Source organism: Micropterus salmoides, unplaced genomic scaffold (genome assembly GCF_014851395.1).
Source record: "Micropterus salmoides isolate LMB-PRFRI ecotype aquatic unplaced genomic scaffold, ASM1485139v1 Ms_hic_scaffold_20, whole genome shotgun sequence".
Classification (NCBI taxonomy): Eukaryota; Metazoa; Chordata; class Actinopteri; order Centrarchiformes; family Centrarchidae; genus Micropterus; species Micropterus salmoides.
In genome coordinates, this window is record NW_024041151.1 from 13,792,546 (window position 1) to 13,814,868 (window position 22,323).

The following is a 22,323-nucleotide window of genomic DNA, read 5'->3' on the forward strand; positions in this document are numbered from 1 at the left end:
AGATCTCAGAGGTCTTGTTAGGCACTAGTAAGGCATTTGAGGTACTGGTGTGCAAGAATATTGATATGTTTCAGCCCTTAATTGACTGTATGTTTGTCATAGACTCTATTTAATGTTGGTGATGGAATGACACTGGAAACCTTGTATTATTAGTATGTCATTAAAACATTACATTGTCAGTGATCACACTAATTATAGTTGTGGAGATAATGAGACAGGCAATGCCAGTTTAATTTACACATATTAGTCTAAATGTGACAGAGCTGGTGTCTTTGTCCTTTAGGATTACTGACAAGCTTTTTAACTCGAATTAACTGAATATCTATTAAATCTATTTATGAGGTTTATCAGTTATCATTTAAAACCAATGTGAGCATTAGCTTAGAATTTCACTTTGGAAATATACAGGATACTAAAGGACAATGTCCATGTAAAGTAAAAATTATGTTTGTACCTAACAGTTGAAGATGATGTCAAAGGTCCACTGATTTTAGGTTTACTATAAATTTAATTCCTGTATGATTCTCTTTTATGATTTATTCAGCTGTAGATATTGAATGTAGAATGTTAAAATGCATTACAACCATAGGTTTGGTACAACAAACAAACAAACAAACAAACAAAATAATCTTATGGTGAAATGAAATAGTGACTCAATTGGCCCAGCTGCAGATGCCGTTGTCTTCTCCACTAGTGTTTTACATGCCCTTATGTAACCTGATTTCTTTAATGTGTAAGCACATCTCTCCGTTTCTTTAGCCATGGCAAGGGAAAGGGTGCGGCAGATGAAAAAGCCAAACTCCGTGTGTGTGCTTGTATTTGTTTGGGTGTGTGCTTGCATGTGAATGTACAACAGAGACGTGTCTGTTCGCTCTCTGCAAACTGCGGTTAGGGGAAGCTGTCTTGGAGCTGTGCTTACCCTCCCATCTCACAGAAATGGGAATAAAAAATAGTGACTACCAATCTCTAGGAAATGGCTTATACCAGGAGTTTTAAATGTAGACTGCGCGGTTTAGTAAATTTATCTGTCACCTTTAAACTGCAGATAACAGACTTTAAATTCTACTTTAAAATTGTTTTTAGATTCTTCGCTTTTAACTTCAATGTTTGACAAAAATAACATGTGGGCTTGAGTAAGCTAGCTGGAATACTGTATGTGTACACAGGGTGGCCATCTAAATGTAATACTAACTTAAGGTGAGACAAACATAACACCGACACTGTCTGTCGGTGTTATGTCTGAACTGAGGCTAAATGTGAGAGAAAGCAAAGGGTGTGTAAATATTTTGGGTAAAATGAAGATTTCTTGTGTTTACCCCCAGTCTAGCGGAGATGGTTTGTTTCTAAAGCTGAAAGTCTGTTTTTAACATAATCCTCAGGTATTTAAAATTGAATATTATTATAGATTCCCCTCAACTCACATTATTGGGAGAATCTGAAACATAAAATGAAGTGTGGAGAAGCTGCACAAACTGTCTGGACAAGCACCCTGGCATTTGTGTATTTGCTTTCATAAACCCTCCTCCGGGCAGAAACTCACACCCATGTCCTAGATTTCCCTCTCTGGTGCAGAGCTGGCAAACAGACTCTTATTCAGATTGTTTGCCTGGTTGTCTGCCTAAACCTCATATCCACACTGAACATCATGGGACCAATGCTGACATGACAAGCTGCTGCAGGGAAAATACAGAGAGCTCATTGCATGCTTTGAACTGACTAAACCATTTGTTTTGTTTTAATGATATGTAATAAGTTATGTAGTAATGTTTATTTACTTATTTATTTGTTTTCTGTAGGAGCAAGACCTAAATTCACCAAGAGAAACAGCATGGACAGTGTAGAACTGTGGAAGTACTCTTCAGATAAGGTTATTTCTCTTACTCGCACATTAGTGCGACACTTCACAGAGAAATGTGCCCACACACCTCTCACCAAAGAGTTATTAATCCCTCTCCAACAATATGTTCTGTTACTGCAGAATGGCGAGAACCAAGACTTGGAAGGTATACCCAGGAGATCCAGGAGTCAGCTGTCGCAGCCAGGTAAAAGAAAAGGCTATCCTGACAGTCAGTCGTCAGATGAAAGGCCATGGTTGGACTCTCCTGTAGATGCTGATGACATCACTGTGCAAGTCCCGCCTCCAGTGCCTGTGAGTAGCTGTAGCTTTATTGTGTTATTAGCTTCTTACTCTGACCCACGTATGCTCCTAATGTGGGGCCAGGTATAAGCGTACCTCTGGACAGATCCAGGTGGGCTTTTTCCCCCGTTCCCCGTTAAGCTAAGCTAACAAGCTGGTGTCGGTAGCTTCATATTTACCAATCAGATGAGAGAGTGGTATCAGTCTTCTCATGTAACACTCAACAAGAAAGTGTATTTCCCAAAATGTTAATCAATTCCTTTAAAGATCCTTGTAAAAATCTACTTTTTGGCTTATCATTTTTGACACTTCAGTCCCCTAAAGTATATTAGCCTATTCTGACTGATTATGAAATGAACAGTCTTGCACCTCTGACACTACACATTGATGCAACACATTGTCCAGTTTACAGTTGTTATTGCTGACAACAGAAAAAAATCCAGCTGAAGCTCTTAATTCTTTGCCTCATTTCATGCCTCACAGGTTTAATCAGCCCACCAAAATATGTAATATCAGTCACTAATTCACATCAGCCGTAAATCTAAGATATGCCCACCTTATAATTCAATCACTGAGAGCCCACCTGAGAAAATATGGGTGTAATTTGTCTCATAGAAAGCATCAAGGGGACCTGAAATGATGACTGCTGAATTCACTTAACTGCTTTGTCCATTCCTGTCTGTTCACCTCCCGTCCAAAATGTCCTCAGGGCTTCTGCTTTCGCGAGAAATTAGAGAGATTAAATTTGGATCATTTCCCTTAATTTCCCATGAGGATATACAGTATGAAGTAAGAAATCGGATACAGTGTAAAGGTGTCTTCTCATTAAATGCCAACAGTGCTCCATTTGCTGTGAACTAGATTCTTAATGAATATGCCGTTTTGCAGCTGTTCTATCCCTAAAATTACGTGTCCCCACAGCACCTAAACATTTCTTGTTTCTGTGACAACGCTAATTGTAGGAATCAGCAAGCTGACATGCCAGAAAAAAAGTGGAAATTGCTGGGCTGCATGCTGATTGTTCATCACAAGGGATTAGAAATAGCATCCAGAGCTAAATGCTGGTAGTCCTGTTGACATTGAAGCATAAACTTTTTCAAATCATGTAAAACGAGTTCTGTGTCTGTGAACTTGGGCCACTCTTTCCTAAAGCTAGAAATCAGAGAGAAAGCCATCTTGTGTTGTCATTAGGATGTATCGTCAGGGGCAGTTAGAAAATAACTATTGCACCACCATCAAATGATTAATTCAGTTATTAGAATGACGTTCATGTTTTAGCATTGTTATCTGTTATGAACCAGTTGACATCATGTTTGGGTGCAACAACCTACAAACATATTGGTCAACAACAATGTCAATGCAATGCAAAGCTATTCAGTCTGCTTTAGATAATATAGATCGACTGTATAAAAACTCTGTAAAAATTTGATTAGTGTTTCCCAAAGCCCAAGATGACATCTTAAAACGCCTTGTTCTGTCCACAACCCAAAGGTATCATGTGTGTCATAAGGCGCTTTTACACTGCCTTATTTTCCTTGAGTATAACACCAATATGCCAGCTCTCTGCACTGTAATATCAAAATAGTTGCAGATAAATTTAATAGTTGACAACTAATCCATTAATCATTGCAGCTCTAGTTGGTTGATTTAGTTTTGAGCTTTAGGGACAGTGGTTTGAAATTGACTGTTAACTAAGCTACGTCTCCCTTAGTTATGTTGCTATGCTAACAGTGGCAGATATAACACTGATAATTCATAGTCATTTTTGAAACAAAGTATTCCTGATATCCGAGAGAGGTTGATGAAAGCAAGCCTCTCATTTGTAGACAGTGTATATTAGCCTATGCTGAAAAGGTTATCCCATATAGTTTAATCATTTGGGCTTGATATATTATGACTGATTATGAAATGAACAGTCTTGCACCCTCTGACACTACACATTGATGCACTCATAACACATTGGACTACCACATCCAGTTTTCAGTTGCTGTTGCTGACAACAGAAAAAAATCCCGCTGAAGCTCTTAATTCTTTGCCTCATTTCATGCCTTATAGGTTTAAGCAGCCCACCAAAATGTGTAATGTCACTAATTCACATCAGATGTAAATCTAAGATATGCCCACCTTATAATTCAATCACTGAGAGCCCACTTGAGAAAATATGGGTGTAATTTGCCTCATAGAAAGCATCAAGGGGACCTGAAATGCTGACTGCTGAATTCAGTCATTTTTGAAACAAAGTATTCCTGATATCTGACAGAGGTAGACAAAAGCAAGCTTCTCATTTGTAGATGGTGGTAGATTTTCGTCGACTAACTGTTGCTACCAGATTTTAGTAGCTTCAACTAGCTAGCTGATTAAGGCAACTTTAGCTCTCCCTCTGACTTATTAATTTCTCCTGCTGGCTCTTTTTAAAAATGAGAACATCTTAAATTTATGTCAGCTGTATGTCTGTCTGCGTGAAGCACCTTAACACCAAAGCAAATTCCTTGCATGTGTAAAACACTATTTGGCAATAAAGCTCCTTCTGATTCTAATTAAATATGGATGGCTACATACAGTACATAATGTGCTAAAAAAACTGAGGTTAAAGAGAATAGGTCTGCATTCTCAAAGCTGATGATCCACGTAGAAAATAAAGAAACAGCATTGCTCTTGTATTGCTGAGTAGAGCTAGTTAGTCTTAGTATTATAAGTATAATAAGCTGTTCAGGGAACGAGCTGGTTAACAGCCAGTCAATTTTATTTTATTTTTTTTACATTTTCTTAAAATTTTCCTTTATTCTTCATCTGTAATTATTATGTCTATATACGTAAAGTGTATATATTTGTCGAGCATATGAAGTTAGAAAGTACAATGGTGATCTAGGAATCTAGAAAGAACTGTCTCTTATTCTCCCCTCTTTCACACTTTCATTTCCCTGCTTCTGTCACTCTTTTCTTTCTTTCTCTTCATCATCACGTGTTCCTCTCTCTCTTGTTCTGTCCCTTTGGCCGACTTGATTAATTTGACAATACAGAGAGGGAAGTGAGGAGATCCACAAAGAGACCAGGGGCATGAGGACAGAGGACAGAAACTGCTATAAGTCGCAGCTGATTGTTGTGCAAAGAGCAAATACAGTCACAAAGAAGATCTGGATGTGCACGAATAGTATGTTATACAGTTTTGTCATGTGAGTTTTTGAAGAACTAAGTGCTGACATTGGTGGTTCTTGTCATTGGAGGGTAGTTGAGCTCTGCTGGCTGCCACTGTTGGCATTCAGTTTACTTATGTCTGTACCCCTGCAACCATCTTTCCACCCCCTTCCTCCCCTCCTCCCCAAGCTCTCGCTCTCTGATGATAATGTGACCTTGATCACAGAACTGCTACCCTTCCCACAGGGTCAACCCCCCCTGCTTCTCATAATGAGTTGTTTTCCCACAGTGGGTGAACGGGACAGAAATGGCCTGCAGGACGGCCGTAGAGAGTAAGAAAGAGATGGACAGAGAAAGAGAGAGAGACAGGAAGAAAAAGAAAGGGAGATGAGAGCGGAGGAGGAGGGAGTTGATGGAAGAGATTCAAAGAAGGCTGGAATAGAGGGATACAAGAGGAAATTAGAGGGAGGGAGTCGAGTACAGCAGGGGAGTAAAAAGAGAGAGAGTGATGATAAGTGGTGGGTGAAAGAAGGGGAGAAGGAGGTGTGAGCCAGGCGTGTGGACAGAGCAAGAGGGAAAGAGAGCTCCGAGAGAAATGGGAGAGAGAGTGGGATAGATAGAGGACAAAGAAGAAGTGCTGCTGGTAAGATGTTTCATTTATGTTGCACAGCTTGAATAACAACATGGAGGTTATTTAACTTCCTTTTCCTATTAGATTTTTTATACGTGATGTCTGTGCAGTTTTTGTGCTTTTACTGTATGTATGTGGAATTTTAGTGGAGTTGATGCAGTGTGTAAGTGAAGAACCTTTTTATGATGAATAGTAGAAGTTTTGTTTTGTCTAAAAGATTAGATTTCCAATACAAATGTTGATGAAAAAAAAAAAAAAGATTCTTAGAAAAGAGCTGAGTGAAATCAGGTGCCTGCTGACGCTGACCTACTTCACATAAGGCAAAGTGATTTCAACTTCACCCACTAGTTGGTGTTAAAGGTGTCATATCTTATTCTGGCTCGGGTGTAAATTGGAATACTTTTAATTGTGACTGGCGCATTGCTATTAGGGGACGATTGTTAAGGCTAAAGGCTAAATCTGTGATGCTTCTGTTTATCTCCCATTAACCTGCTTTGGAATATTTTCTTGATGTTGATGCATCACAAACTGCTTTTGCAAAGTAGTGAATGTTAATTTTTACAAAGTGTGAGATGTCTTAAGTCCTAATCCATTGTTAGTTTAATTAATTAATGTTTAGCTCAGTTTAATGCTGGAAGACTCATAATTTGTTACAAAACAATATGCCACTGTTATTTTGCTGTGAACTGACCTGTATATTGTTATATTGTTGTTGAATTTTGAAAGAGTTTAAGAAATTACAACTTTAATTCCTGTATGCGTTTTTTGTCTTTTATGTCAATTCTGCATAGTATATTATAGTAAATTTTAAAAGTAAAGTTGATCAGTTATTAATACTTAAACAATCTGCCCTTTCTATCACTTTCAACATAGGTAACTTTTAATTTTTAACCAGTTGAAAATTAATTTTGAGATTTTATTCGTTCATTTAAGAGTTTTGGCACACCACTTATATTATGGTGATTTTGACTCCTTGAGATTCATGGTGTTAAATACAAAACTCTTGATTTTCCCAGTTTCAAAGCTTGAAGGAAAAAGGTGATCAGGAACCTGTTCCTAGAGGCAGTTTAAATTATTTATCTGGCAGTTCTTGTTCCCGATTTTTACTCTGCAGGGTTATTTTAGAGGAGGTACAATTACACCTATTATAGTACTTGTACGTGTAGTACTGTTTTTGCTTTTATCTTAGTAGTTTGCTGGCTGTTGTATATATTCTCAGATAACGTCTTTGTGTTTTATATATTTTATTGCTCATGTCTAGTAGAAGGGTTTTAATTCAGAACTTTAACATTACAGTTTGATTGCTAGAACATTTCAGTAGCACTGGTCAAACATTATAAATTCCACATCTGCTTTGCTGGCTCAGTGTATCTGTAACTAAAACATTTTACATGTGTGTATATAGTATCCACTTCAATTGCAAAGCTTAAACACGGTTAGCTGTCAGAGGCTGACTAGCAGTTAAGATGCAACACATAAATAGCATTTAGTCAATCAGTGTTTGAATCATTGATCGGCTGATCATGATTAGAGCTATATGCTTATTTCAAGCTCTGCCAACTGAATCTGAAACCAAGGACAGTTGATGTTTAACAGTTCCACTGCTCACATATTTTAACATTTAGACCAATGAAAACTTTTTTCACTTTTGCCTTATTAGGTCAAGAAAATAAATACTGAAAAACAGTACTTCCTCCACAGCTATGGCAGCTACAGACATATCTGTTATTTCCTTATGATCTTACAGGGTGCCACTATGTGGGCCGTTTTACTTAAATACATGGGTTGTTTATTTTTACATGACATTTATGATATTGAACCACCTTCAGGATCTAGGCCAAGGAAGTCTCACCAGGAAGGCCATCCCTTGTGAGTTAATCAGATTATTTTTCATCTTGAAAATCCTCATCCTCATTCAACTCACCCTGGCAGTGTGTCGAGTTTAATTATTTCACCTTTTTTGAATGTTAGGAACAGTTAGGAACATAATCAGGTGGTCCAGTAAATACGGAGTGGACCACATTCTCTTTTGTGAATTTAAAAGGATAGTAAATGATTGTAATCTGGTTTTCCTACATAGCACTGGCTCTGTAAATGGAAAACAAAGAAAATGGTGTGGACCTTGCCACACAACATTGTTCCCGCTACTCAGCCACAGGTGGCGTTAATGCTCATGCACAGGAGTCATGGGGGGAGGGAGGCAGTGGAAGAGAGTTCTATACACTGGCGTGATGTGAAGAAAGCGAGATGGCTGAGAAACAGCCAAAGCGAAAAATATCTGAAGAATATTAACAGAGAAGAAAGTCTCATATTTTCAGAATGAGCAGTGACATAAAAGTCTCTGTGAGAAAATGCATTGAAGAATGGAGGCAAGTGGAACTGAGAATTATTCTCATAATATCCATATTGTTAGTGGAGAATAATTGACCACCTAAATATATTAGGAAATCTTGCTTCCATTAAAAGTAAATAAACAATTGACAGGATTTCAAAGGATAAGCGTGTCAGTCTTTGTCTATTTGTGTTGAATAATGGTGTTTTACTAACTTTTTTTTGTTTTGTTTTTTCTTGCAGAAGCTGGGCCGTGACCCCTCTGATGAAGACTGCTTCTTTGACCTCCTCAGCAAGTTCCAGAGCAGCCGCATGGATGACCAGCGCTGCCATCTTGATGAGCCACAGAATGGAGACAATGGAGAAGGTGCTGCGAACTCCGTGCCTTCCCTGAACGAGATTATAGGTTGGTTGTGAACAGTTTTTGGCATACCTGTTTAGTTCAGGACACCTGAGGTCCTCTTAAGAGCAACAAATGCATTTGCACTCACTGGGCTCTTCTCTATTACTTCTAGATCCTGCGTTTACCACTTCCCCCCAGACTGAGGAGCTGTTTGATTTGATTGCTAGCTCTCAGAGCCGCCGTCTTGATGACCAGCGGGTTAATGTTGGTAACCTTCCAGGCCTGAGGATCACCCATAACAATCTAGGACACCTGGTGGGTGAAGGAGATCATCAAGAACCCAGTGATGATTTCTTCAACATGCTTATCAAGTGCCAGGTAAGGCCACAATTCACATGATTAGATTTTTAATATTAGTCGTATAGACTTTGGAGATTGTGGTATAGGGCATAGAAGAAGTTGGCAAGATAATTCTGTTTAATTAATCTTATCATCTTCTGACTGTAGTCCTCTAGGATTGATGATCAGCGGTGCTCCCCACCAGAAGCAGGCCCCCATGCCCCCACAGTGCCTGATGAGGACTTCTTCAGTCTAATCCAGAGGGTGCAGGCCAAGCGTATGGACGAGCAGCGGGTCGAGCTGCCCGAAGACGACCAGGACGGCCCTCTGTCCCCCGATCCAGAGCCACCGGATGGTTTTTCCAGCTAGGACTTGGTGAATAACGCTGCACAACTCCATGTCAAAGAAAATAAAAGCGAAAGATACGAAGGAAGGATGAGCCAACATTTTAAAGGCAGCACTGAAGGGTGAACTAACAAGATTTTTAATAACAAGACAAATTCCATGTGCAATAGGTGGTGCCCTGTCAAATGTTGCTCGATGTATTATGCTCTAAATGTGTGTAAATATAACAAGCAGAATTTATGTGAGGAAGAAGACAATAAGTTTGGGGAAACATGATAACATGAAATATGTACTCATCTAATGCCTTAATCAGCATTTTTTTTTCAGACTTAAGATTGTATCCCCTGGTGTGAGATGCATTTTGTAGAAGCACATGATGGGCATACAGTGTAATATGGACGATTAATGTGGACACCTAAAGCATGAGTTAGATAGAAACAGAGTTGATAAAAAGATCAGAGAAATGACAGATTTGACATGATTGATAATGCTTACCAACTGTCTTTATCAAACCAGTTGAATTTCCGCCAAAATACATCATTTCAGTTATGCTCTGATCAATGCTGCTTTTGTCATTACATTTTTGTTTTTCCCTCCGCTCATAGAAACTGGTGTTATTTGTGCAGTATTATGGATGGTCATCCAGTGTTAAACTAACGTCCATCCACTGATTGATAACCACACTTAATTTTTTTTCTGACATGGACAAATATGATTCTTTTAAATTAACAGACTGAGTGAAATAAGATTTTCTACATATGTTATTTATGTACATTTCTAAAAAAATCAGACAGTATTCAGTAACCGAGTTTACTGAGCAAATTATACAAAATTGCTGCTTATTTTATAGATTCAAATTAGATCTGTGTGATAATTCAAGCTCCAATTAACGTTTCTGCTTAGCTTTTAAAGTAATACTATCTGCTGCTCATAATGGTCTCAACATCTGATAACAGATGACTGCTTACTGCCATTATTTTTATTATTATTTAACATAGAAATAGAAACTGACGGAAAGAATGGAGGTATCAAATGTTGAAGAATCTAATACCATGACCGTACCAATTCTAGGTTGTGCTGCTAGTGTGCTGCCTCCCTGTGGTCAAAACCTTTTATCACCACATTTTATTATTGGAAGTACAGAGTGCAGTCTATTGGGGATAAAATGCATTCCCTAGTCTTGAATATTTGTTGGATAACATTGTAATGATTACCAAACAGTACAAGTATGACAATCGACTTTCCTCTGGTGTCTGAAACAGTTCTGCCAACTTGCAGCATAAATGTGGAGAGTTTTGCAAATGATTTCGTCAAGAATCATTTAATTCAGTGTATTTTCAAAATCAGGTAGAGCTCAGTGTACGTTGCTGTCAATTTGTTTCTATGGAAGTTCCAAAATCAGCAAGAGTGGTACAAATAGCAGAAAGGACATTTTAATTGGCTAAGAGTTTGAAACATTTTGCTACACAAAGCATCTGTATAAAGGTACTGTACAATTTGTCCTCACCTATGGGCTTGCTTTTTATTCTGAAGTAGTGCATACCTCATTTTTGTACCTCAAAGCATATGAACCTTAGATGTATTTTGAACTAGGATGGATCATGTACCAAGTTCATGGTGGTTCTGTTTGATTCATCTATCTTTGATAAACAACACATTGGGAGCTAAAGCTATTAATATTTTCATTATTTGTTTTTTTTTGTGAATTAACATTTTTAGAAAGTACCTGATACGCTTCTGTTTGTCTCTGCCATAATTTGTACATATAAATATATTTTGTATTTATGTTCCATTTGAGGACATGAATATGTCCCCTTGTGCTTTTAATAAAATGTTTCAGGTGTTTCATTTGTGGGGCTATTTAGTTTTGGCTAAATAATGAATAGGGTAGCTTTTGTAAAGTTTGCATACACCAGTTCCTCTTTTTAAGCTTAGGGAAATGACACGAGTAACAATATAGCACAGAAATGTTCACACATTCAGTAAATTAGTTCTAGACCTTCTGAGAACAACACAGTTAATGGATTGCATTTCCCAAGCTCTAATCTTTGTGGACTCACAAAACCTAGATTCATTAGGAATGTAAATAATTTATTAAAACACAAAGATACTTATTCAGCTTCTGTTTGTCATTGACAAATGAGGCGCTTTACAAGAACATATCTCAGTTATAATAATAATAATAGATTGTCATCAATGATATTGATAAAACTGGAATTGAACAAACATTCTTAATATTATGAGTATAACACCTTCACGCATGTCATGACATAATATTTACAGTTTCTTATGTTCTTCTGTAAAATAGAAAGCTGCAGTGACAAAGTCACGTGCAGCCTGTCACACATTCTGCCACAGCCCCCCGTACCTCTCTCCCTGCCTCTAATTTCACCCCTGCCCATCATCCTTTCTCCCTCCTTTACACTCCTTGTCTGTTATTCCTCCCTCTTACCCAGAATGCAACGCAGGCTGAGCAGGCTCAGCTGAGCTATAAAAAGGCATCGTATGGGGGAGGGAGGGCTGCCGTGCAGCAGGAACTGTGCAGACACACACATTCAGGGAACCAGGGACGGCAGCCCCTTGCACTGGGATCTAGAGCCACAGCGCGAAAGAGAGGTCAGTACAGAGGACAAAGGCTCCATAGAGGAAGAGCAAGCATGAAAGGACAGGGACTGGGTCTAACTTTGTGAGGGGAACTGACGAATAGAGAGATGTCAAAGAGAATGAGAGTGGGCAGGGCTGTTTGATGGAATGGAGAGTGTAATGGTAAACTGTCATCTGGTTTCTCGAGACACTTTGGTCTGTCAAACTGTTTTAAATGGTTGACACTGTCAGGCATTTCTGCATAATGTCAAAGGCATGCAGCATTCTGTTTCATGCACAGTGATGGCACTCAATGGATGTCATAATTGTTTTGCTAAAAAAAAAAAAAGCATCACCATAATTGATTCTTATTTTGTCCTCCAGACGTTTGCTCTGACATTTCATTGCAGAGGGTTTGCCTTCACTCTGTAACATGTTAACATTGTCCTCCACCTACATCAATTAAAGGGCATTTTCATACAAGCTGTTCGAGCCTATAAATTCCACTGCCATGCTTCTCACCCCATACTGGTCATTAACAGCTGATTAGGGGTGAGTACTATTGATTCTTGTGAGTAGATGGTGCACATTAAAGTGAACCAACGCTCACAGTTAGGAACACAAACATGTTCCAACAACAGCCACAGCTAACATGGAAATTATCTTGCTCCATCCTGGAATATCTCCCACTACCCTGACGTCAAAGGGTCCCCTGTTCTCCCTTAAAGGGACAGTATGCTTCTTTAATTTGCAGAGTGCCATAGTAACCAGCAGCACACAAAGAGAATGCACTAATAGGTCATGTGCTCAGGACTTTGCTTTCACTCCTGTTGCTTCTAATGGCAGCCTGTGAAGACCTCATCCGCATGTGCTTTTTGAGACTGGTTGACACGCTATCCCTGAACAGCTGCGGACTGACTGAGTCTTTTTTTAGCATGACTGAATGTTAAAAAACAGTAATAAGACATGAGGGCGGGCCAGGCGAGATGGACTAACATTGGGGTGGGGGTTGTGGTGAGTCAATTATCTATATTTCAATTCAAGGTCTGAATTACAAAACTTTAACATGAGTCCGTATATCACAGTTAATGCATATTCTGCATTAACAGTGCATTCAGTTGCATGGTATTACATTATTTATGTAGTTGAACCAGCATTTTAAGGGAAACAACATGGATCCAAATCCTAGTCCTAACATTCACAGGGCTTTGTCCACATATGATGAAGTCTAGTTCAAACATCTTGCCACATGTGATACAGACTCGGTTGCGAAATGTATTAGTTCAGTCACACTGTAGCAAAGCCACGTAATACCTCACTGCATAGCAGGTTTCCGTTCCTTAATTCCATGCAGTATTAAGTGTAATTCCCACACTGAGAGCCATGTAAGGTTGTTTGCACCATATTATAACCAGAACACGTCTGACATGCCAAAGAAGCAGGGGACCCAGATGACGGCACCATAATAGGCCAGAGAGGGATTCCCAAACAGGCTCTGTGCTGACTCAGATGCCAGCCTCCAAGTGACCTTTACACAGACCACAGAGTGAATGGCCACTGACATCAAACTGGACACCTGAGGAGCAGCAGCAACAGTGTTGTGTGTGAGAATCAGTGAACAAGCTGATAGCATTTTGCAGCTTTGGTGTATACTCTGCTGAAATATATCTTTATGATGGACCAGGAAATACGTGTTGGGTCTAGAAATATAAAAATCATTTGGCCCATGTAGAAAATAGTATAATTATATAGTTTTTCCCTCTCTGCTGAAGTGTAGTTACAGTAAACAGCTCAGAACACCTTTCTAATACCTTACATTCCTCAGAGCTTATTTATCAATCTGGCACTATACTGACACACCTGTTTGAATAGCAGGCATGTACCAGACACATTGTCACAAGGTCAAATTCAAGTCTTCTATTTGTTTCTCTTGAATTGGGGCTAAGAAAAATATTTAGGGTATAGGATTACCCATCAACACTAAAAAAAATAAAATCCTCACAGAGAGACACATTTATTCTTTGTTGTTGCTTTTTATTGTCTGTGTAAATCAAATTTCAGTAATTATATTCAAAATATTCATTACTGCAACTATAAAGACACAGTGTACAGCGTGCTATTTTATCCCTGGTGCCAAGACACTTAAATCCAAGTTTGGACCTCACCACGTAACCTAAGGAATCAGCCCTTTGCCCTTTGTCACAAATCTGGTTTCACAAAACTCAGACCAGCAACTTCTCGGGTTACTTGATGACCGTAGTGCGCACCTGTGTACGATGTAAGTGACTGGATGACAAGCAGTGTATGTGACTATAACGTAGTAGTTGATAAATGTATATCATCCATATCCTGCACACGGACGTGACATTGTGGCATTCTGAATCCAAATTCATTCCTAACATCAGGAGCTGTATTGAATATATCAAATTTAAAGCTTATTTAAAGTCAGTTCTTTCAAACACACCCATTTTCAACCGGAGGCACATTTCACAGCAAGCAACGGCCTGAAGGTATCTGTTTACATATGCCAGTATACTAGTGACTCCCTCGATCTTTTCTCTTCTGTCGCTTAACTGTAAGTCAGCATAAAGAGGAAACTGTGCGGTTGTTGTCTTCTTTAGATATATTCTGTTCTCACAATACAGAACTAATATGCATTTCCTGTCTCAGTGAACTGTTGAGGGACTAAATGTGAACTGGCAGCATTAAATAACCCTGCTTGTTATAATCAGAAGCTTCTACTGTCTGCTCTACTGTAACAGAGTTAATTGCTGTTGAAGGGTGCAACCAAACACCATTAAATGTAACACTAACATTTTGTGAGAAAACATTCTGTGAAAGCTATTTAGTATTTCCATGATTTATGCAAGTGTGGCTAAATTATAAAAACATTAAAAACGTATTGCTCCATATTTACATTAGATGATTAAGATTAAATGTTCAGATTACTCAACTTTGAATACATGTTAAGAGAGGTGCATTATGTGAACACAAACGATAGCATGATAGCAATTCTTTTACAGTTTTCCTGTACAGCTAATTCTACAGATGCTTTTATGTGTTTGTGAGGTGGAGGTAAGTTAGAAAGTCTGGAATTGTTGGTTATCCAGTCTACAAAAGGCAGGCTACTGCCAAAGAAGTTGGGTTCTTGGTAACAGCAGATAACGTTACATTATAGTGTTGCCTAATTGTGTTACCATACCACATATACCATTCAGTATTTCACAATATTGACTACAGAAATATAGAATGTTTAAAACACAGCAATGTAGATTATCTGAATAGATAAACAGTTATGTATCATCGCAAAATGCTTTTGGAGAAATCATTGTATTTGTAAATGTAATTGTATAAACAAAAAATACTATACTATTCCATTCAATAAAAGAAGCAATTTATTTGGAGTTTCTAAAGTTAATATTTGATGAACTATCAAGTGTTTAACAACTAAGTGCCACTTGTCTTTTGTGACTGTGACATCAGCCTGCCTTGAAATGAACCCTTGTAATGTAACACTTATTGTCCACTACACAATGTTAGTTTACCACGCAAAAAAGGACTCCCTAAATTCAGTGTAACCTACTTGAATTCTATTAGACTTTTTGGCTTTGTCAAAATATCTGCTGAAGTGAACTAATTTGCTTTTTTGTATCCTTTTCTGTCTTGTAGCTAAAGGAAAACACTCATCTAACGCAACACAATGGCAGGTAAATAACATTTCACATGAGACTGATTTATAATGATTATCAGGATGTGGAAAATGTTAATTTGTGTTTTTATTAGGCTATTAATCCTATGGAGTTAAAATATGGCCGAGGCAGAGTTGTGTTTTCTTAGACTCTACTGCCCTCTTTTGGTAAGTGTTGAGAATACAGTGGAGGTCATCTATTTTACATTTCAAGAAATGGAATCTGCGTTCAGATTCCATTTTTACTAAAAAATAGATTGTTATGATATTAAATTTAATTAATAACACAACAGTGTTTAATAATATAATCATCATATGATATCATTTCACACGTTCCTCTACAATATAGTTGAGAACAAGTCCAAATCTTGTTTTTTCTCAAATTCAAATTCACATTAGCTTTATTGGCATGATTTGCTAGCAACAATATTGCCAAAGCTATATATAAAGTATATAAGGACAATTAATTTCATACATTTCATTAGATAAGAAAACAGCAAAAGTTGTGTTTGTGTGTGTTAATACAAAATAAAATAATAATAATTCTTTATGTGTTAGATTTATAACTGAGATTTATAACTGAGACTTTCCCTGTAGTTTCCTGTGAACAGTTACACCTGGCTTCATAATATAATTAGGTGACAACCGTTGCTATGGCAACAATGTTTGAGTAATAGCACAAACCTAGTGGAACAGGCGTCACTGTGCCCTGCAACGAAAAAATGGGAAATACGTGTACTTCTGATTCCACTACAACCCTTTGTCGAGATGGTTTGTTACCATAATCCTTTACTAGTGACCACAACTACTTTTTGTTTGTGTGTTTGTCTTTTTTTGGATTGTTTTTTTGACATATCACACATATGGACTCTTAACCTTGTTTGTACATGATCATTTCAGAGAAAATTAAAGATGCCAAGATCATCTTTGTTGTGGGTGAGTAAGTTACACTTGGCTCAATTTGCACCACACAATACATTTTAACCACTAACAGCTGTTCGCCCTCATGCCATACTGATGCTTTTTTGTCTTTCTTCTTCCAGGTGGTCCTGGTTCTGGAAAGGGCACCCAGTGTGAGAAGATAGTTGCAAAGTATGGCTACACTCACCTGTCATCTGGGGATCTGCTCCGTGCTGAGGTGTCTTCTGGCTCTGAAAGGGGCAAGCAGCTCCAGGCCATCATGCAGAAGGGAGAGCTTGTGCCCCTGGTAAGAGAGTATAATTGGATTTATTGTTAGTTTGATTATGTTTTTTGTCTTTTGCAACTTGTACTAATAAGCAAGGATCGCTGTCTTTGTATCCTTGTACAATACCAAACAAAATGTGTGCACATAAAAAGGCCTAAATAAATATGTAAGTTCTTACTATGTATACTCAGTTTTCCACTTTGTTAGGTACACCTACACTGATAGCTTAAACCAATGCCGTCTAATACAGTCCTGCATTAAATCCTACCTTCATGATGGTTATAATGCTTGTGGTGTTGTTGAGCTGTATTGTATTATACAAAGAGGCATTTTGTTATTTAGCCAACCCTCATTGACATTAATGGGGAGTATAATAAACTGGCACCTGAGTGTATTTTCTACCAGGAGTGGCAAATCATTATGAAGGTTGAGCATAATGTCTCGGGTCTGCTTTCAGGACACAGTCTTAGACATGATTAAGGACGCCATGATCGCCAAGGCTGATGTCTCCAAGGGCTTTCTTATTGATGGCTACCCCCGTGAGGTGAAGCAGGGCGAGGAGTTTGAGAAGAAGGTAGGAGAGGGCATGAGCTGTTAGTCTATAATTCATCCCCCTGCAACAATGGAGAAAAACCTCAAAGAGGCAAAATGTCTTTGATCCCAGATCGGCAAGCCCTGCCTGCTGCTTTACGTTGATGCAAAAGCCGAGACCATGGTCAAGAGGCTTTTGAAGCGTGGTGAGACCAGCGGCCGATCTGATGATAATGAGGAGACCATCAAGAAACGCCTGGACTTGTATTACAAAGCAACTGAGCCAGTCATCGCCTTTTATGAGAGCCGTGGCATTGTCAGGAAGGTTCGTATAACTGCTCTGGTTATATAAAAAAAGTGAATTGTGTAAAACCTAACCTATATTCTTACACATTTTGATCTTGCTTTACCTAGGTTGACTCTGAGCTGCCAGTGGATGAGGTCTTCAGCCAAGTCTCCAAGGCTATTGACATACTGTAGTAAAACAACTAGATGAGTTGTGTCTGGTTGTTGTTGTTGTTTTATTTTTTTTAAATATTTTCTCAGTATCAATTTCATAAGGATAAAACATGAACAACAGCAGAAATAATACACTTCCCACTCATCTTGGTTTAAAAAAAAATTGAAGGTCATTAAGCGTCAAAGATGCCTTAACTCTACTCCTACTCCAGCAATAGGAATCTACAGTTTTAAGCTCACACAACAGTGGGTCTGCTTAAAGCAGCATCTGGAAATACATTTGTCTTATTATACAAGTCTTGCTTCCATTCTGTGCTGAACATGTATGTGGATTTATTCAAGTGACATCTCAAAAGGTACTGTACACAGGAGGTGTCAAACATCTCCTAACCTTTAAGGCGCCACGCTCACTCTGGGGCAAACCTGCACTTTACACAATCTTTTTTTCCCTTTTTAATCCTGCCATATAGAGTCCAGAGTTCATGGGGAAATAATAGACTCCTTTATGATTGTGACATTGAACAATGGCAGAGACCACCCACTGTGCACAAACTGGTGAAACTCTGCATACATGTACATTGACAGAACTTTTTAATTACAGTTTTTAAACCACCATGGAGTTACATTTACAACTATATTTAAACAGAAACTATCTAGTTTTTTCATCAAGATATACACATTGTAACATTGTTGTCTATAAAGTGGTATATGTATAAAAAAAAGAAAATTAAAGTATGAGGAAAAACATATATTTGATATTAGTTTATTACACTGTGACTGTGTTTGAATATTTAGAATATGCACTTTCCAGTGACATGCAATCTATATTACCACTATTCAGTATACAGACCGACATTATGAGTTATCATCGACAACCACATACACACACACATATGACTATAAGTGACAAGTGACTTTGAGAGCGCTAAAGGTTGAAAAAAGGAAACACATTTCTATTCAGAAAACATGGTCAAGGTGCTGGAACATGTAGACACAACAGGATACAGGACATGCTGCTGCAACCATAGTTCATCACTGTTATTATAACTTTTCCTTTGAACCCGTGATGGCCAACAGGTCTTCCTTTACCTCTCACCTTCCTCACACACACACACACGCACACACACACACACACACACACACACAAACAAACATTCAGCTAGCCAAGCAAACAGTGCAACAGGTATCCGGACTACCCTCCAAGGAGAGCTCTGATCATGACTCTGCGCTGCAGGGACGAGGAAGAGGAAAGCGGCTTCTGGGGGGGGACAGGATGTGTCCATCGGAAAGTCAATCAAGAGAAGGCGTCTGTGAGCATGATCATAAAGTCATCGAGGATACTGCTTGAATGCTAGGAATGCGGCTCTTACCTCATAAAGGTACAAAACAAAGGGGAAGAAAGGAGGTGACAGTGGTATTTATCACGTACTACAGAGAGAGAAAGAAAGAGACACAGAGTCAGTGAATGTGGGGGAGAGATGTAACTATGAGCCCATGTGTCACTGCAGTTCAGGGTGAACCTATTATGAACTCCTTGAACTGCCAAGTACAGAACATTTGGGCATTCGCGACAAGTGAATTTACTTTCAAGCCCTATGTGTAACATGTCTGACTCCTGTGGTGGCAAGATAAACAGTACTGGGCTTGCTATGAGTGTTACTTGCCTTTAAAAGTTTCTTCTCAACTCTCACCACATTTAGTCACCTATCCTGTATGATTAAATCAAAAGTAAAGTAGCAATGCACCGACCTGCAAGAATGGAAATAGTAGTAGCACTATCAAAAGAATAATCTTTTGTTAAAGGAATAATTGGAAACACGGAGAAAAAAAAAGCCTGCACTTGATCACGTGAGGAGCACTTATTTAATAATCACATGTCAACAAAATAATTTATTCTCCACCTAACTGCGGAACTAATTGTCATATCCTTGAAATAGGCTTAATGACCATAGAAATGGGTTAATAAGCAAATTTGCAAATGTACCCTTCTGTGGAAAGCTTCCACCGAAGCAGATAAGATCAACCTAAAAATCATATGCACTCTAGGTGGTTGTGTGCACTTACTGTAGCTGCCCAGTCTGTCGTAATTACATGAAAAAAGAAAAAAGGGTCATTTTTCAATTAGGCTGGTAATACTAAAATGAGTCAGATGGAAAATGTACCGTGGAATGTGGCAAATTTAAAAAAAATGTCACAAACATACAGTACTGTATGGATACATGCATAAATTATACTTTTGTTTCTGCTGTCAGATAACAGATAAAATAAAACAGCTAATAGCCCAGAATTTAATTACATGAGTAGCTCATGAATTCTAAACAAAGGCTGGTAGGCTAAATGTAACCTGGTAAAAATCGTGTGGGCCACCGGTCAGTTATTCATCCATGGGTGATATGGGGACACAGATTTCTGAGAAAATAACCCCCTTATAGACTGTCACAGACAATTACATGCAGCTTTGTGGCTCCAATGTTAAATTACCCAAGACTGAACTGACTTAACTGAATCCTAACTGCACTTCCAGCTAAAAAAAATCTTAATTACATTCAAAAGTGAGATATGATTTGGCAAATGGGACGTCTATCCCTTTAATGAAGGCCCTATCAATAAGCTGCCTTATGGGATTGTAGATGTACATTCTTCAGTGACTTTGTAAGGCTTCCGTTCATCTAGTATCAGTCTCGGATATTACTGCTGCAAGGCCATGCGTCAGGTCCCCCCTTGGAGGACGATAAGGAAACTGGCATACACTTTATTCTCTCTCTCTCCTCTCCTATGTTCTGTGGCTGGCTGGCACCACAGAGACCCAGTGGCACCGTGCGGGAACCAATGTCAACCTGTGATGAAAGACGTTGGCCGATTGTTTCCTGTTATTGAAACACTACTCATGGGCGGGGGTGGAGAGTTGGGGGTGGGCTCCAATAAAAAGGAAAGCACTGAAGGAGAATGCTACTGTAGAAGTGTCCTTTGGGCAGCCTCAGATGTGATGGAGTACCTTAAATGAATGGCAACAGTGACAGATGCCTCAGCAACTACATCCAAGTCATGTCAGCTGTAAGAGGATTGCAATCATTTATGAGTACACGTAGTGTGAATATGTCTCTACTTAGTGTAGTATCCCATGTGCTTTGTTCATGCTGCCTGGAGGAGTGAGGTCAATGCGAGTTCACTGAGTCGATGAGCAGAATATCAACTAGTCTCAGAAAACAAGGCGCTATGTTAATACACTGTGGGATTTTTGCGCTCACTAACATGTCAATTAGTCTAATTAGTCATTAAGCACTTGTGATCTGCAATCATGGATTAACTAGATAAGGCCTGTTGAGTATCTACAGTTCTGTTGAGTATCTATAGTTCAAGTACACATTAAACTCAATTTAATCACTGAGTTTTATATATGTATATATATACATATACACTGCTGCTACTAAGAAATATTTATCAGTTTGTCAGATTACACCTGTCTGTATTTAAACAGAGCTATAACACTAGTTGTGACAACATTTCACATTGCTTTGCAGGCCTGCACTAAATCTGTAACAAGCAATTTTTGTCCTGCAACTGCATGTCATTCCTGTGATGTGCAGGTACGGTATGTTCCTGAATAACAAATTCCATATATAGGAAAGGAGATGAGCTTCCCTTCAAACTCTACTTTCAACTTTCATTAATTAATTTATTTATTTTTACAAATTTAACTGAAAATAGCTTGACTGTTTTTTCTCACTGAGGAGCAAATGGAAGAGGGTTTTTTTTCTGGTACAAAACATGACACACATGTGAAACAGAGAGAGATCAAGAGGCTTGCTTTTTGTAAAATTGTGTTTGCTAAAGCAGTTTTGTAATTATTCTAAATGCCTCTGTTGCATTGTTGAAGTGTGTCTATATGTTTGTTTTTCTGTTCTGCTACTCCTCTGCTCTGCCAATACACTTTGTGTGGAGAGTTGACTTGACAGAATGATGACTCCTCTGAGTCTGCTCAGCACAGAAAGGATGTTGTGTCTACACTCTGCTCCAGTTTATTTTTCCTCACAAAGCACTAGTGGTGCAGTAGCCAAAGATAAATATTGTTCCTCCAACAGAAGATTTAGCTTTTTCTCATATTTAGGTTTCATTAGGATGATGGCCTAGAATAAAGAGCAAAATATGCAGATACAAAATATGAAAATATATTTTAAAAAACATTCTAATTCTACTTGATAAATCTCCCAGTGAGTTGTTATGGGTATTGGGTAGAATATACAGCACATACCACTAGTAAACTCTAGTGAATTCACAGTAAATACACAAATCTCTTCAATGATTGTGTTTGGCTCTGACTTTCAGAGGTCAGCCCACACACCCACAGAACACCCACACCGGTGTTTTCACTTATTTTGGTTGATTGGCCCTCTTAGGACTGTGTGGGCATGTAGAGAATGAGCTTGATAGACCTGTTTGAAGGAAAACATTTTTGGCATTTCATAGCAGAAAAAGCATGATTGATAACATTAAAAAAGACAGCGTTCCATTTGTTTGAGTCAGTTTCGGGGTTCTGATATTGCGTATGCTGGCTCACTGGCATGGCTTGCTGGGGCACTTGACGGAACTGATCTATTGTTAATCAAGTTTGTTT

General features: G+C 38.5%; 2 protein-coding genes across 2 annotated transcripts in view; both read left to right on the forward strand.

The window, feature by feature from the left end:
* The window catches only part of gpsm1b (G protein signaling modulator 1b), a 32,015-nt gene extending 20,906 nt beyond the window's left edge, over window positions 1-11,109 (forward strand). Inside the window, exons 10-14 of the mRNA XM_038733514.1 lie at window positions 1,797-1,867; window positions 1,979-2,149; window positions 8,478-8,640; window positions 8,750-8,955; window positions 9,085-11,109. Of these exons, the coding sequence (XP_038589442.1) occupies window positions 1,797-1,867; window positions 1,979-2,149; window positions 8,478-8,640; window positions 8,750-8,955; window positions 9,085-9,285 (812 nt within the window). The 3' untranslated portion in view covers window positions 9,286-11,109. The remainder of the gene's footprint in view (window positions 1-1,796; window positions 1,868-1,978; window positions 2,150-8,477; window positions 8,641-8,749; window positions 8,956-9,084) is intronic.
* Window positions 11,110-11,751: 642 nt separating this feature from the next.
* ak1 (adenylate kinase 1) lies at window positions 11,752-18,455 on the forward strand. Its single transcript, XM_038734321.1, has 7 exons — window positions 11,752-11,877; window positions 15,514-15,551; window positions 16,433-16,468; window positions 16,576-16,739; window positions 17,176-17,292; window positions 17,383-17,574; window positions 17,664-18,455. Exons 2-7 carry the CDS (start codon window positions 15,545-15,547, stop codon window positions 17,727-17,729), a joined length of 582 nt encoding a protein of 193 aa, XP_038590249.1. The 5' UTR covers window positions 11,752-11,877; window positions 15,514-15,544; the 3' UTR covers window positions 17,730-18,455.
* Window positions 18,456-22,323: the final 3,868 nt, after the last annotated feature.

Excerpts from the sequence above, each read along its gene's own strand:
- ak1 (XM_038734321.1), top strand. Across the intron at positions 16,469-16,575 it reads CAAGATCATCTTTGTTGTGG|GTGGTCCTGGTTCTGGAAAG; the intron begins GTGAGTAAGTTA and ends TTCTTCTTCCAG. Across the intron at positions 16,740-17,175 it reads AGGGAGAGCTTGTGCCCCTG|GACACAGTCTTAGACATGAT; the intron begins GTAAGAGAGTAT and ends GTCTGCTTTCAG.